Genomic DNA, 15,677 nt, shown 5'->3' with positions numbered 1-15,677 from the left:
AGTGCAGTGAGGCCAAAACTGGTGTAATGTGCTCTCTTTTGCCTGTACTGGTTAAAAATCGGGCTGCTGCATTCTGGACCAGTTGTAGTCATGCAATGGAGGTCTGACTGATACCAAACAGGAGCGACTTGCAGTAATCAAGCCTAGATGTAATGAATGCATGTATTACTGTCTCCAGGTTTTTTTTGGACAATATGGGCTTCAGTTTAGACAGCCGCCTCAGTTGGAAAAAACATGATTTAACAATCATGTTTACATGATAGTTAAGTTTCAGGGAAGGGTCCATTATCACTCCCAGATTAGTGACTCTGTTTTTCTGACAGGGTTAGAGCGGAGAGGTCGATGCAGTGGTTTGTGATCATGTCGTTGGGAGGGAACAACATGACTTCAGACTTCTTTTCATTGAAACCTAAGAAATTTAAAGCCATCCAGTCCCTGATGTCAGCCAGGCAGCCGAGCAGCGGTTGAATAGAGCATGTACCATTGTGTCTTAGGGGGAAGTAAATTTGACAGTCGTCGGCGTAGAAGTGACCTGTTGACCTGTGGAGCTTTGTGTTGGATCAATGCATGAAAATAAAGAAAAGAAAATTAGTCTTGTGTGTTTATTAACGCACGGACAGATTCGGTTTGATAGGTGCCTTTTATTCTAACGTTTTACTGGGACAGAGGACGCAGCACTGCTGGTTCTGGATGTCAGAACTGAGAACGTCGACGATGTCAGAATGAATCAGAGACATTTAGTCCTCCTAAAACACAAAACAGAACAAAGTATTTAAACTAATTGTAATTGAATTAAAATATTACAATAATAACTAGAGCAATTGCAGGGAGTGGTGGAGCAGAGGTTAGAGGAGGTGGGCCTGTGATCGGAAGATCGTCGGTTCAACTCCTGGTACTGACAACATCAAAATGTAAGTGAGATAGGTGAAGCACCCTGCCTCCACCCTCATTTGTCCCACTCTGGGCCCTTGAGCAAGGCTCTTAACCCCACCATCTGCTCCCCCGGGTGCCCTAGATGGCAGCTCTCTGCTCCACACAGAGGGCTGTGGTAGCTCGGTGCTCTGTGGTTGCATCAGGAAGGACATCTGGCGTAAAAGTAATTGTCAAGTCTTAGTGTGACTCAGTTCAATGTGGCAACTCCTGAAGAAGGAAGCAGCTGAAAGAAGACAAAAAAAAGAGAGAGAAATTACCATACATTTCATGTGAAAATGTAGTGTGAATGCTTATTGCTGAAGAAAATGCTGAAAAAACATCTGAAATTAGCTAAAAACATGCAGAAATGTAGCTGAAATGGAAGAACAAGCCTAAGATAGCAGAAGAACGCAAAGAATACATATTTGCTGAATTAGGATTACCAGTAAATAAGCAGAAATGAGCCACAAAATTTGAAAATTAGCTAAAAGTAGCTGAAAATGCAGCAAGAAACTTAAGCTACCAGAACGAAATGGAAGGAGCTGAAATGAGCTAAAAATGTGGAGTTACCTGATAAAACTAAATTTAGCACATAAACAGCTAAAAAATAGCTTAAAGAGCAGAAAAAGCTGAAATTAACAGAAAGAAGTTAATTAGGCTGAAAGTCGCTGAAATTACCACAAAAAACTAGAATTTATCTTAAAACAGCTGAAATTCAGTTTCAATTCAGTTTATAAAGCGCCAAGTCACAACAGAATCATCTCAGTGCACTGAACAGAAACATTCATATATACAAATAATAATTTAACATTATTTATCTGAGGAGCAGACTGCGTTGAATTTAACTCATCACAGAACTCTCATCTTGAGCATGAAGGCGACAGTGGAAAGAAAAAACCTCCCTACCTGGATGACTGAGAAAACAAACTTTGTGTTTTTGAAACCATTAGTGAAAAGGCCAGACTTCAGGGGTATCTGAGGCAGGCTTGAAACACAAGAGTCAGGGTGGCTTCTGGGTAATACCAGATGGCTAGGCCTCAGACTGACGAAGCCTCTTGGATGAGGGGCGAAACGTTTCTTTTTAACAAAAAAAACGAAGTCCAGATGACATGATTCAACCTTTTTTGTTGTTATATACCTGGATGACTGAGAAAACAAACTTTGTGAATAATAATAATTGTTTTGTGAATGACCATCAGCTAAACTTCACCTCATTAGCTGTGAAGTTGTCTGAGTTATAGCCACTTTTGTGTTGGCTAATGTTGATCAGTTGAGGCAGCCATTTTCATTTGGATTGACTCCAAAAGTAAATCAGTGATTTTTATGATTTTAGTTCTTTTTTGTTTTACCTGATATTGTAGCCACTTTTACTGTTTTGTCGCTTAAACAGACGTCCCCACAAGTGTACCAAAACATCTTGTATGCTGCAATGTTAAAAATGCACAACAAAGTGCAGGGAAACACTGTATGTGTGTGTGTTTAAAGAAAATGATTCCTCTCATATCTTTCCAGTGCCAAATCCGCTTCGGAGGACGAAAGGAGATCGCCACAGACTCCGACAGCAGGTAGGACAAGTTAACCTGGAATTCTTCAGCTCAGTCTGGGTGTTTTTTTTGGCACTCAGGTTAGTGTGATTCAGGTGTTACCGTCTTGTGTCACCTGATGAGGAAGTGCTTTAAACTTGTGTCTGAGTTTGGTCGTGTTTCGTGTTAAAGTGTTTCCTCACCAACTGTTAGGTTTTAATGAACCTCTCAGAAATGTATCACTAGATGGACATTTACAGCAGATGAACTTTTGGTGGCAGCCTAATTCAAGATGGCTGCATTGGAAAACACAACAATGGCTGTAACTCAGTGAATTATACAGATACTGAGCTACTGTTTGATTTAGAAGTAGCTGAGAGTCATTCTCAGTACAACTCCAACACTGATCTTCACAATATCACACGAGACCGTGCATAATTTAGTTACAAAGTTTGGCTGAAACAGCTAAAACGCTGTTCTGTTTAATTCATGTGGTGCTTTTGCCTTTGGCCTCCTGTGAACAGTTATCCTGCTCATACACATACTTTTATTTATTTGTGTTTATGAAGCGTTCACTCTATTGTGATTCATTTTTGTCGTTCCACAATTTTTGTGCTATTTCAACAAGTCATAAATCAAAACGTTCAGCTCTTTCAGCAGAATCCCGCTAAGACTTTTGGTACTGGTGAAACTTTAGCTTTTTGAAATATTTAGCCTTTTCTGCCATTTTTGGTCTCATAGAAAATGAATTGAGCTCATTTTACCTCCTTGAAATCTTTAGATGTGTTTACAACCTTTTACTGCTCCTTTCACATTTTGTTCTGGTTCAGCTTCGTTCAGCTTCCTTGTGCAAATGTAAACTTTTTTCAGCTACTTTCAGCTGTTTGTCAGCTGGTTTGTGCTACTTTCAGATTCTTTCTGCTAACTACAACTATTTTGTACTTTTTCTTACTTATTTCTGCTAATTTTAGCTTGTTATGCTCCTTTCAGCTTATTTCAACAAGTTTCAGCCTTTTCTACTATTTCTGTAACTATTTAGCTGTTTTATGCTCATTTTTAGCCTTTTCAGCTAATTCCACATTTTTAGCACTCAATTCAACTTTTTTCAGCCTAATTCAACTAAAATGTGCTCTCTTCACTTCATTCTGGTAATTTAAGCTTATTTCTGCTCTTTAGCTACTTTTCAGCTGTTCTTTGCAAATTTCAGTATATTCAGATAAGTTCCACTTTTTGTGCTCATTTCTGCTTCTTTCAGCAAACTATTCTTTGCACATTCTTCTGCTAATTTAAGCTTGTTTTACCTGTTCAGCTACCCTTTTAGCACTTTTTAGCTACTTTCATGTTTTCAGATAAATTCAATTTTTTTGTGGTACCGTAACTTCTGCTACTTTCAGCCTATTTAACTTTATGTTAATCTCAGCTTGTTATGCTCCTTGCTGCATATTTCTGCTAGTTTCAGCTTTTTTTTTTTTTTTTGCTATTTCAGCTACTATTTAGCTGTTTTATATGCTAAATGTACCTTTTTCAGCTAATTCCACATTCTTGGAGCTCTTTTCAGCTCCTTTCACTTCCTTCTAGTAGTTTATGCTTCTTTTGGCCTTTTCAGCTACTTTAAGCTTTTTTTTGCTCATTTCCTAATTTTTGATCTAATTCAGCAAATATGTGTTCTTTCTGCTCTCTTCTGCTAATTTAGTTTTGTTCATTTCAGCTACATTTTAGCATGTTTTAGCTAATTTCAGCAGTTTTTTTTAGCAAGTTCTTCTGCAATAAACATTCACACTGCATTTTCACAGGAAATGTAATTTCTCTAGTTCTTTATTAAGAATGTCTGAATGAGCCTCCTGTGCGTTGAGGGGAACCTGTGTGCGTCTCTGCAGGGTGATCTGCCTGTGCGCCCAGTTTGAGGCGGTGCTGCAGCATGGGCTGAGGAAGAGCAGGGGTCTGGCCCTCACCGCCGCTGCTCTCAAGCAGGCTGCAGGCTTCAGCAGCAAGGCAGAAGCAGGTAACAGCCGTGCTGTCTGTGCATTTCTTTGAGCTCAGGTCTGAGGTTAAAAATCCAAGCTGTGGGATAATCTCAAGCTGAGAACACTAACCCTCGATAGATTGGTTTGTTGTCGTGACAGGATGCAGATGCGTCAGTGAACATCTGCACACATCGTGTCTGTGAAAGCAGACCCTCAGAATAGAGAAGTCTTCTCAGTTTCACTGTCACTGCTGTGGTTGTGCCATATTTGTAGCTGATGAGATGACGAGGAAGAATTTATATTTTATTTACAGGAGCGTGTTGAACTCTTCTGTCTCTCCTTTGATCATTTTTTTTAGTGCTGGGCAAAGATTCAAAATTTTAATCGTGATTAATCGCAAAATATTTTCCAGCTTACTCTTGATTATTATGCACAAAATTAAATTATGACCCAAAGATGTTTAGAGCATTTTTAAGGTACTTTTTTATATAAAAAAGGTTCAATACATTTTCAAAAACGGCACTTTTTAACAGCGGTGTTCCCCGACTGCACAAGCTTGAATCTTATAAATATAATCCCTGTGAGGGAGACGAAGCGATTTTAAGAGAGAAGCTCTGTGTCACTGTTCATTTATGATCAAAAATAGATTTTTAACAGACCGTAATCGATACTTGGCAGGCAAGATTAAGCTTTTTTGACCATTAAAGTGCATTTATTAAGGGTGCCATGACTGCATGAGCTTGAATCTTCTAAATATAATCCCTGTGAGGGAGACGAAGCGATTTTAAGAGTGAAACCCTGTGTCACTGTTAAATTATAAGCTATGATTGATTTTTGGCTATAAAAGTGGCATATCTAAGGTAATTTGTGGTGTGCAAATGTCTTCCTATGATTTATTTCTGAATATAACAAAGTTCTCCTTAGGAGTGACAAGGCTGGATTAGATTAGGAATGAGATCATCAGAGGTACAGCACAGGTTGAACAACTGGGAGATGAAGTTAGAGAGACCAGACTGAGATGGTTTGGACATGTCCAGAGGAGGGACAGTGGTTTGGACATGTCCAGAGGAGGGACAGTGGGTATACTGGTAGAAGGATGTTAGAAATGCAGCTGCCAGGAAAAAGCCAAAGAGGAGATATATGGATGCAGTTAGAGAGGACATGGAGGTAGTTGGAGTGAGGACAGAGTGAGGTGGAGGAGGACGACTCACTGTGGCGACCCCTGAAGAGGGAACAGCTGAAAGAAGAAGAAGAAAAAGTGTTACTTTTATTCAAAATTGGGGTTCTAGTCGAAGCTTGAAAATAAACATATTTTCTTTGCAGTAGTTTGGTATTCAAGAAAACACTGAACAAGTTCTTTTTTCCTGTCAAACTTAAAATATCCGTTTATTTCAGCCGAAGGAGGAATGTGTGGCTTCCTCCCATTAGCATTTCTTACGTTCTCCTTCATTTCACAGTAAATTAGAAGACCATATTGTGCTCTGAGCTCCTGGATTTAGAGCTCCTAATGAAGCTGTGTCTTCTGACAAAGCTGGAAAGAACCGTCATAAATTTAACACTCTGCTTTGAGGTCAAATGAATTGTACGCACACGAGCAGCACAACGCTCCATCCTATCAATTACCGCACTGCGAAAACTTTCTCTAAAGCAGATCAGGATTTCTTAAAAGTCTTTTATAGGAAATTATATAATTTACAAGTTGTCAGGTTGGAGCTAAATATGGCGAGGCGACAGGAGGTGGAGCTTTAATGAAAAAGGACATTTTTAAAGTTGCTGAATAAATTCAGAAGCTGCTCCAAATAAGACGGTGCTAATATTCTCTGCATTGTCCCATTTCTTCTTCTCTCCTTTTGTCTTCTTTCTTGCACAGAGCTGACCTTTTGGTTCTACGTGAAGGAGCAGCTGAACCGCCACGAGCTCCAGCGTTTCTACTCCCTGCGACAGATCTCCTCGGAACTTGGCCGGGGTCGTGCCTGGCTGCGCTGCGCCCTCAACGAACACTCGCTGGAGCGCTACCTGCACACGCTGCTGGCGGACCGACCACGCCTGGGGTCAGTGCAGCCAGTGTGCTTTATTCAGTCTACGATAAGACAAGATAGAACTTCACTGATCCCGCTGGAAATTGTTGTGCCAGAGTTTCAGTGCAAAGGAACATACACAAGAATCACAAGATATAGATTATAATCCGCTGCGCCTTATAGTCCGAAAAATACAGTGTTATGAAAGTATGCTTCACACATCTGAAATGTCAAACAGGTGGGAATCCACTGGATGTGTAAGTTTGTTGTTTTGTTTCTTGTCCAGAACGTTCTATGAAGACTGGGCTTTTGTTCTCGATGAAGAGCGAGCGAGTATGCTCCCCACGATGGCTGCAGGTGAGTTTGGGTTTTAAAGCGTCAGAATGTCTCTATTACACACTGTGCATGGTCTCACATGGCTCATTCAAAACACAAAATCAAAAGTACAGTTCAAAAATCATGAGTCACCCCAAAAATATTTTTTTATAAATCTTTTTTTTTTTTTATATAATTTGCTTACAAGTCAGATTTTCTTGTAATTCTGTACAGTAGTCTCTATTAATATTGTTTAGGGCTTTCTGGAAATGTAAAAAAACCCCTCTTAAGTCTTTTAGAGTTTTTATTTACTTATTTTTATGATTGTTGTCTGTTTTCACTTTTTATCAATTCAATTCAATTCAGTTTATTTATATAGCGCCAAATCACAACAAACTTGTCTCAGGGCACGTTACAGGAACATTCACAGACATAAAAGCCAATTAGTAAAGTTCTCTATCAGCTTTTTATCCGTAACATATCTATTTTCAGACAAATGTTTTATCTGACCTACTAAAAAATGAGCTAAACTTAAGTAATGGAGCAGTAATATGCATGCACATAACCTAACTTAGCAAAGAATCCATGTTAAACTATAGAAAATTGGATTTCCTGCAAAAATGTAGTGTGAATGCTTATTGCGGAAGAACTTGCTGAAAAACAGCTGAAATTAGCTAAAATAAGATGAAATGTCACTGAAATGAAAGAACAAGGGGCAGCACGGTGGTGCAACTGGTAGAGCTGCTGCCTCTCAGCGAGCAGGTCCCTGGTTCAAATCCCGGTTCGGGGGCCTTTCTGGTTGGAGTTTGCATGTTCTCTCCGTGCATGCGTGGGTTTTCTCCGGGTGCTCCGGTTTCCTCCCACAGACCAAAAACATGCATGTTAGGCTGATTGATAATTCTAAATTGTCCCTAGGTGTGAGTGAGAGAGTGAATGGTTGTTTGTCTCGTTTGTCTCTATGTGTCCCTGTGATGGACTTGCGACCCGTCCAGGGTGTACCCCGCCCCTCGCACAGTGATTGCTGGACATGGGCACTGGCGACCCCCGTGACCCAAAATGTAAGAAACAGGTAAAAGATGATGGATGGATGGATAAATGGACTATACTTATATAGCACCTTTCTATCCTATATCAAGATACTCAAAGTGCTTTACTCTACAATCTGTGTCCTCATTTACCCATTCATACAGCTCTCTACTAGATCTCTACAAAGCTAATTGAACAAATCGTTCTAAAGAGACTAATCAGAGCTTTAAGTCACATTCAAACACTGATGGGACACATCAGAGGCTATGAGGGGTCCAGTTTCTTGCCCAGGGACACTTCGGCTGGATGGATGGATGAAAGAACAAGACTAAGTTAGCAGAAGAAAGCAGAAAGAACAGATATTAGCTGAATTAGGCTCAATTAACTGGAAATGAGCACAAAAATTAGGGAATTAGCTAAAAATAAAAGCTGAAATTAGCCAAAAATAGCTGAAAAGTAGCAGAAAATGCAGAAAAAAGCTTAAACTTCCAGAAGGAAGTGGGAAGAGCTGAAATAATCTAAAAACTGTGGAATTAGCTGAACAAGCTAAAATTTTACACAAAAACAGGTAAATAGTAACTAAAAGATCAGAAAAAGCTGAAACAAACAGAAAAAGCAGAAAGGAGCATACCGAGCTGAAATTAGCATAAAGAAGGCTGAAAGTAGCAGACATTACTACGAAAGACTTGAATTTATCTGAAAACGGCTGAAATTGGCTACAAAAATGCTAAAAAGATAGAACAAGATTAAATGAGCAGAAGAAAGTTCAAAAAACACGTTTGCTCAATTAGGCTGAAAGAAGCTGAAATGAGCACAGAAAAGTGGAAATTACCTGAAAAAAGATGAGGAAAAAAACAGCTGAAAAGTAGCTAAAAAGGCAGAAAGAAGCTTAAATTACCAGTAGGATGTGCAGAGAGCACATTTTAGCTGAATTAGGATGAAAAAAGTTGAAATCCGTACAAAGAATGTGGAATAAGGTGAAAAAGCTAAAATTAGCATAAGAACAGCTAAATAGTAGCTGAAATAGTAGAAATAGCTTAAACTTGCAGAAATAAGCTGAAAGGAGCATAACAAGCTGAAATTAGCAGAAGTTAGAAGAAGCACAAAAATGTTGTAGTTAGAAATCTATGTCTATCTAAATGAGAAAATAATCTGAAAGGAGCACTAGCAATTAAAATTAGCTGAAAGAAGCTGAATTTTTTTTAAAATTTGCAGAAGGAAGTTAAAAGAAGCTTAAGCAGAACAAAATGTGAAAGGAGCAGTAAAAGGTTGTAAACACATCTAAAGATTTGAAGGAGGTAAAATGAGCTCAGGTTTTTTTTCTATTAGGAAAAAAATGGCAGAAAAGGCTAAAAATTGCAAAAAGCTAAAGTTGCACTAATACCAAAAGCCATAGCAGGATTGTCCTGAAAGAGCTGAACGTTTTGATTTACACTGCCTGACCAAAAAAAAAAAACTCTCCACCTGGGGTACGAGCCTCCTATTAGATAATTACTGCATGGGTGATTATATTTCAGCTGCCAACAAGTTATTTAACCCCAACTGGTGCAATGAGTTGCTTCTCATTTCTTAAACAACCATGTTGAAAGACGCATCGCGTGGTCGTGGAAAAGATGTCCGTCTGTTTGAGAAGGGTCAAATCATTGGCATCAAGCAGAGAAAACATCTAAGGAGATGGATAGTGGGGACCCATCGTCTTCGAGGAAGAAATGTGGCCGGAAAAAAATCCTGAATGATCGTGATCGGCATCACTTAAACGTTTGGTGAAATCAAATGGAAGAAAAACAACAGGAGCACTCAGGGCTGTGTTTAATAGTGAAAGTAAGAGCATTTACACAAACGCACTGTGAAGGAACTCAAGCGATTGGGACTGAACAGCTGTGTAGCCTTAAGAAAACCACTAATCAGTGAAGCTAACTGGAAAAAAAGGCTTCAGTTTGTTAGGGAGCATAAAGATTGGACTCTGGAGCAATGGAAGAAGGTCATGTGGTCTGATGAGTCCAGATTTACTCTGTTCCAGAGTGATGGCTGCACCAGGGTAAGAAGAGAGGCAGGTGAAGTGATGCACAGAAGCTTATCGAAACAATGCCACAGTGAATGCGTGTCGTAATCAAAGCTAAAGGCGGTCCAACGAAATATTAGTGTGAGACCCTTTTTGGTGGCAAGATTTATTTTTTTTGGCCAGGCCGTGTGTTTTTTGTTGAAATATCTTGAAAACTGCAGGATGAGAATCGTGCTGAAAAATATACGGAAGAAAAACGGATCACAATCGAGTGAATGCTTCATGAACATTCACACAACTCGATCTTAAGGCACTTATTTTACTGCAGTTTGTCACAAAGGTACGGTTTGTTCTAAAACACCGTGTTGCTGTTTGACAACTATGTTTTAGCACAAAGAGCTGTAAGCTAAACATCTTGACAGATGATGATCAGGGCGACGCCTCTTTAACGTCCGTCTCCATTCTTCGTAGGAGTTTTCCTTATACGACCTTCAGATGCTCTGTGTCTCCTGGACCTGAGACTTGTTTACATTTGTTTTGAAATCTCCAAAATCCAAATTAAAAAGAATAAGTTGGAAAGACCCTCAGAAGAATTAATGATCAATAAACCATCTACTTAACTTGAATTTAAAATTGTGCATCGGAGGCACACGGTGTGCTGCAAAGAAGCCACTCTAAGAAGGAAAAGAAGGTGAGGGATTGTCCCGATATAATTCATGTGAGGGTGTTGCTTCTCATCCAGGTGAGGGGTTCACTCCTAATGGAGACCAGGAACTCTGCTATGACCAAAGATGAGTGTTCGACAGCACCGTCTTCCAACGGCCCAGGCTCAGTTTGTGATCTGTGAACATTTTAAAACACCATGTCACAAAGCTGAAGTGTTGCCAATTCATTATCTGAGTACCATTTTGGTTCTGGAGCTGTAAGAGCGTTTTTACAATGAACTTGTTGTGGCTAAAATCTTTAAACCGTGTTCTTAGAAGCTAAAAATGTCTTTGTGCAAACGGAGCTGCTTCACAAGCAGGAAGCTGACTCGACCACTCTGTAAACACGGCAGACTGAATCTGTGTTTGCGTTCTCTTTCACAGCACAACTCGGATAGAAACAAAACGTAACATATTAAGAAACAAAATCTCCTGGATCGTTTGGCATCTTTTCACACGCAGGCAGATGGACTCTCTAACAAGCACTTGTCTGATGTTCAGAAACTTCACCGCCTCCTGCTCCTTCTGTTGCTCTCAGGTTTGAACTCCATCCTGTTTGCCATCAACATCGACAACGGTGACCTTAACGGTGGGTTGACACGAGGGGGCTCCTCAGTGTCCCACCTCCTCAAGGAGTCCACGCAGGGCATCGGCAGCCTTCTGAAGGAGTCCACTCAGGGAGTGAGCAGCCTCCTGCGAGAGATCGGCACTGCCACGGCCGTGGTGCCCGGCTTCACCTCCAGGGCGGACGGCCCCTCGGACCCGCTGCCTGTACTGCCACGCAGCACCTCCGCTGGTAGGAAGGAGCGCTGTCCTGTCCCAATCACCGTGAAAATATTGTTCTTTTTAAATCTTTTCAGCCATTTCTCCTCTACTCAGGGAGGAAAAACGGTTTGTAGCTGTGCCGCTCGCAGAGATCTCAGTGCGTCTCCGCATCGTTCAGAACTTTCACTCCACGAGGTTGCTAAGCTGTATACGAAAAACATTTTATTCCAAAAGTTTTCATTAACTATTTTCATTTCAAATCTGCATCCTCATTAATGTGATTACTTAAATTTTAAATCATATAATTAATGACGCTTTTTAGGCGGTGCTCCTTGATGACGAGTGTTATTTTTAGAACCTGCAGCGGGCGGCTCATGTGGTCCCAGAGGGCACCGTGCTGGCGACCCCTGATTTAGAGTTACCAATTAGACTAACATGCATGCTTTTGGTTTGCGAGAGCTACATGTATTGTGTGGCGTCCTTGCTTAAAACACTGGCATTAACTGTTAGTCAATCCTGCATGTCTGTTAGCAAAATATATCATGAACTACTGGACCGATTTAAATGAAACTCTCAGAAGTACATTAATGGATGCTCTTCTACAACTGGTTAACTTTTAGAGTCAACCTGATTCAAGATGGCTGCCACAGCTAACCAACCTCAGCCAGCACAAAAATGGCAACAACTCTGTCATCTTCACAGATACTGAGATAAATTCTGATGTGGTGGTAGCTAGGCCTGTCACGATAACAAATTTTGCTGGGCGATTAATAGTCTCAGAAATTATTGTGATAAACGATGATATTGTTTGAAATTTGACAATAATTATTTAGTAATTATTGTCAAATTTAAGAAAAAATGGTTAATTTATTTTGCGTGTAGTACCTTTTTTGACCACCAGATGGCAGTACAAGACTGTTTGAACCAAAGGATGGATAGTGAGGGAGTGAGCAGCGTCACTTTAAGAAAAATGGGAGGGAGGCCCCTTGACGTGACATGGGCTGTCTCTCTTCAGTTCTCAAATTGGCGGATGCTCGGTGTGGTTTGAGCTCTTTAGCATAGCATTAGTCATACAAAGCTTTTATTTAAAAAAATCAGTAAACAAGTTCTCAGCTTCTTTTATCAGAGAAAAACTTTTTACACGAAGGCACGGATTTCAACTGTGAATTTTGGAGCTTCAACAAAACGGAGTTTTTTTTCCCCAAGGTTGGTTAGCTTAGCTTCTTAGCTTAGCTGCTTTTAACATTCCAAAAACACGATTTTGGATTGTTAAAATGGATTTTAAAGAAAAGCTAAAAAAGAGAAAGGGAGGGGTCAGTGAAGAGCACCGGAGTTGAGCCTTTTTGTCATCCAGTGTCTTCAGTAGAAAGAGAGAGACACGAAGAAATGATAAAGCCGATAAATGAAAATTAGTTAGATGATTTTTCATTTTTCATGTGATTAATTGATTTATTGTTTATTGCGACAGGCCCAGTGGTAGCTTTGAGTCATTCACAACACATCCTTTGAGCTCTAAACAGATCATGAGACATCATGATATGGCGCACAGTTATTTTCAAGTTTTGTCCAAATCATGTTTTTTTTTTTTCTCAACAAAGGATGATCTTAGTTGAAAACTTTGGCGTGAAACGTAGCAGGCAACATATTTTCTTTCAAGGAACACCAGACCTTTAATCTGATAATGCAGCTTGTTACAGTTTTTTTTTACAAAAACAACATATGGCCCAGTTGACATATGCATGTTGGATGCACTGGTTGGACAAACATGCTTGCCCTTGTCTCCCTGCCCCCTTTCCTTCCTGAAGAACCTAACGTTTCCTCTCCTTATGCTCCCTTTGGTGGGACAGTTTAAAACCTGTATGGTGGAAAACTTTCTGAGTAATGAATGTAAATGAAATTCCAACATCCTCAGAGCGGGGTGACCCGTTCACATTATTCACTGACACCAGATTTGCTAATGCACTGTCAGCCTCTGACTCAGAGAGGGGAAAGTCTGTTTTCTTGTTTTGTTTTGAATAACCTGCTTTAAGTCCGTGCCTTTAAATATAGCAGAAAGGATGATTTTCAGTCTGTGATTTATCTTTTTGATTGTATTTATCTAGTGTCAAAGGGTAATTCTCAGTACCTGCTGCCAAATAAGGTTTGAATAAAATTTTCAGTCTTTGTGAGCTCAACAGGACTTGTTTTATAACCAGAAAATGCTTGAAATTAATTTAATTTATTTATTTATTGCATGTTGGAGTAGGGCTGGGCGATACGAGGAAAATCTAATATTCCGATATAATTTTTGCTATATCACAATACACGATGTATATCACGATATTTATAAATAACCTCCAGTGTTATTTTAAACTATATAGCATGTAAAATGGCACTGGTGTACTCTGTTCAAACAGATTCATATTTTTTTAAATTTGAATACCAAACCAGAATAAATGTATTTAGTGTCATCTGCATCACAGCTGGTTTATTTGACGTTTTCTTTAGTGATGCACCGATCCACTTTTTGCACTTCCGATACTGATACCTGTAGTGAACTAGGCCTCCGATCAAACCTGCCTCTGAAGACTTTCATGGGACAGGAACTGTTATTTCATTGATTTGAATCCAGAAATACAAATTAGCTCATCCAGAGACTTTCTAATTGTATCCTGAACTAATCAATTGAAAGAACACTCTCTTTTTTATATTATCATTACTATTTTACAAAGTCTTGATAATCAAAAGTGTGTTTAGTTCATACCATTTTTAAATGTTGAAGTGAACCACTCATTTTAAATCAACTGTGAAACAGTATTAATGATTTTTTAATCCTCATTCAAAGTAGAAATCAAGTTAAATGTCTATTTTACAAAGTAATTATGCATGTTTGATCTTCTGTCTGAAATGAGAAGGAGTGATGTCGGTCAAAAGTCGGAGACAGTCGAAAACAAGTTATTGGAACGAGCTGTCGTGTTTTTAAACCTCTCAGACAGAAACAAGAGAACTGGCACCTGCAGTGTTTTTCACCTCGTCAAAACATTTCTCTGTCTGTTCCTAAACATTTCCGCTGTTTTCTTGACTGGTAATGACCCTCTGACGTCACTAAAACCACACCCCTGTTGGTTCCTTCAACCAATCAGGACTTCCTAAAAGTGACCAGAAGCAGAATTCTTTAAAAGTCGACACTTCCGAGTTCCGTTAGTTCTTCTGGTTCTGATGGAGTTCGGCTGGGGTTCCTAGGAGTTCTTCTGAGTTTTTCTCAGACTCAGTCTTCTGAGTCTAGTTGGGGTAATGGAGCCTTCCACATCTGAGTGGAACCTCTGACGGACTCACAGCTCGCTGTGTACCTACCCGGGAGGTGAGCGTGTTGTTGAACGGAGTACCGTCACTACTTCGGACGATTCTCAGCCATCCTGAGGAGACGCTGAAAGGTAGCATTGAAATGGAACTCCGTACCGGAGCTGACCTATCTTCTGCAAAGGTAACGAGTCGCTTCACTACCTAGTGTACCGGGGCTGAGCTGGGGTCGGATGAAGGGTGCCATTCCTCGTCAACACACTTTCTTCCTCCACATTTTCTCTCCATTTAAACTCCTTCATTTCCCATCTTTAAAACTCTTCTATCTTGCCAGTAATTAATCCAGATATTTTCAGAAATGTTTGTTGTTTTTATTAAGTAAAACGTGCCAAGTTTTATTAATCAGAGCCGATCAGTATAATCAAGTGTACAATGTTTTGATGTTAAATTTTGATTCTGTTAATAAATGACCACATTCATTTTGATGGGTTAAAGAAAATTAACGTCTCATATCACTGATTAAACCATCGACAACACAGTACCTCTGTCACATATCTGTCAAGTAGCTCAAAAAAGAGAGAACCCATTATTAAAATATGACTGTAGTGGAGCTCTGAAGCTCACCAAGCTAACCTAGCCTTTAGCATACTACATAACAATATCTGATGTTTATACCGATCCAATACCGATTCGATACAGAAAAACATTGCTGAATTAACTTAAAACATTAGTTTTTTTTAGAAAACACAGACATACTTGTACTGAATTACAAATTTATTGAGAACAGCACCAGTACAGCACACTTAAACACACCAATAGCTTCACAAGCTTAATTGGCCAAACATGTAAAAACAACACAACTTTAATTTGTACAGTCAGAGCAATTATGAGAGTAACATCCAATGTACAAACCGGATTCCAAAAAAGTTGGGACACTAAACAAATTGTGAATAAAAACTGAATGCAATGATGTGGAGGTGCCAACATCTAATATTTTATTCAGAATAGAACACAAATCACAGATCAAAAGTTTAAACTGAGAGAATGTATCATTTTAAGGGAAAAATCTGTTGTTTCCAAATTTCATGGCGTCAACAAATCCCAAAAAAGTTGGGACAAGTCCATTTTTACCACTGTGTGGCATCCCCCCTTCTTCTTACAACACTCAA

At 39.5% G+C, this 15,677-nt stretch overlaps 1 protein-coding gene across 1 annotated transcript in view; it reads left to right on the top strand.

The window, feature by feature from the left end:
- The window catches only part of snx29 (sorting nexin 29), a 270,132-nt gene that overhangs the window by 1,849 nt on the left and 252,606 nt on the right, over positions 1-15,677 (top strand). The window contains 5 exon segments of the mRNA XM_037691628.1: positions 2,425-2,477; positions 4,313-4,437; positions 6,270-6,450; positions 6,704-6,774; positions 11,003-11,260. Of these exon segments, the coding sequence (XP_037547556.1) occupies positions 2,425-2,477; positions 4,313-4,437; positions 6,270-6,450; positions 6,704-6,774; positions 11,003-11,260 (688 nt within the window).

Source organism: Nematolebias whitei, chromosome 17 (assembly GCF_014905685.2).
Source record: "Nematolebias whitei isolate Nwh7 chromosome 17, NemWhi1, whole genome shotgun sequence".
NCBI lineage: Eukaryota > Metazoa > Chordata > Actinopteri > Cyprinodontiformes > Rivulidae > Nematolebias > Nematolebias whitei.
The sequence above is the reverse complement of the archived record's forward strand: the minus strand, read 5'-3'. Positions and strand labels throughout refer to the sequence as shown.